Source organism: Fibroporia radiculosa, assembly GCF_000313525.1.
Source record: "Fibroporia radiculosa TFFH 294 genomic supercontigs, scaffold13231, whole genome shotgun sequence".
NCBI classification, from domain to species: Eukaryota; Fungi; Basidiomycota; class Agaricomycetes; order Polyporales; family Fibroporiaceae; genus Fibroporia; species Fibroporia radiculosa.
In genome coordinates this window covers 1-1,106 of record NW_012132981.1, presented here as the reverse complement: position 1 = coordinate 1,106, position 1,106 = coordinate 1, and the positions used below count along the sequence as shown (strand labels likewise).

General features: G+C 62.1%; 1 protein-coding gene across 1 annotated transcript; it reads left to right on the top strand.

Moving 5' to 3' along the window:
• Positions 1-361: 361 nt before the first annotated feature.
• On the top strand, positions 362-992 carry FIBRA_09185 (uncharacterized protein; the record flags this gene model as incomplete). The annotated part of the gene is made up of 2 exons (XM_012321508.1): positions 362-757; positions 813-992. The coding sequence occupies 2 exons, from the start codon at positions 362-364 to the stop codon at positions 990-992; spliced, it is 576 nt and encodes a 191-aa protein (XP_012176898.1).
• Between the last annotated feature and the right edge of the window lie 114 nt (positions 993-1,106).

Genomic DNA, 1,106 nt, shown 5'->3' with positions numbered 1-1,106 from the left:
CCCCCCCCCCCTGTCCCACCACTCTCCCTTTCGCGCGTACGACGACTACCCGCCCTCGCCCCAGTCTCACCGTCCCTTTGCGAGCCCCGACTCCCCGCCAGTCCTGTCCCTCTCCGCATCCAGCTCGCCCTCGCCCTCCGACTCGGCCTCCTACGCCCCGCTTCGTCGCCCATTCTCTCTCTCTCCTCCTCCCTCCCTCCCGCTGCGATCACTGCAATCCCATCCCAGCTACCCCCATGCCCCATCCGAATTGCACGTTCACGTCCCAGCTAGCCCGTCTGAAGCCGATCTTGCCCAATTCCCTCCATTCTCCCGCGACTGGTATGAGGTCGATCGCTCGAAGCAACCCTTGTCCCCGCCCATGTCGGCCTATGGCCACGACGGCCTTTCTGCGCACAAGCTGTCCCCGTTCGACCCCGCCTTTCCCGCCCACGCGTACAACACCAGCCCGTACGCCCTCTCTCCTCCTCCCTCATATCCGTCCCGCTCGTCCCGCGATCTGAACACCGTTCCCTGGAGCGTGGACCCCGCCGACGCCGACTTGCCCATCGATCCTGCTCTGAAGGAGGAGCGCATCCGCATGCTGGAAGCAGAGTTTGGCACAAAGCAGGCGCCGCAGGACGAGGGAGAGAAAGTGGGCAGTGTGGACGCGAATGGCAACCTCATCACAGATGGCCCTAGGAAGAGGCTCGCAGTGAGGTGCATCGAGATCCTCCTTGCTCTTACAGCATCCGCCGCGTCCATCTACACCGCCCTGGTATGTCTTTCCATATCACGCTCCCTCTTGGTAGTGTATTTTGGACGTCTGGCAGGCCTCATCGCTCCCGTTGCTGACCATTTGTTCAGATCATCAAACCACCCTCAGCACCTCCCCCAGAGAGCAAGCTCCCCGCATACCTGCTCTACGTGCTCTCCTTCCTGACAGTGCTCTCCATGATCTACCTCTTCATGATCTACCCTTGTTGCTGTGGTCGGCGCAAGGTCGCCCATAACACGCCTTTTGCCGAGGGGCCGGGGGGGATGATGGTGCTGCCAGTGCAGTCTTTGCCTGGCGGTGGGAAGAAGACCAAGAGTAAGAAGATGAAGGGAGGTGGCGGAGGCGACGG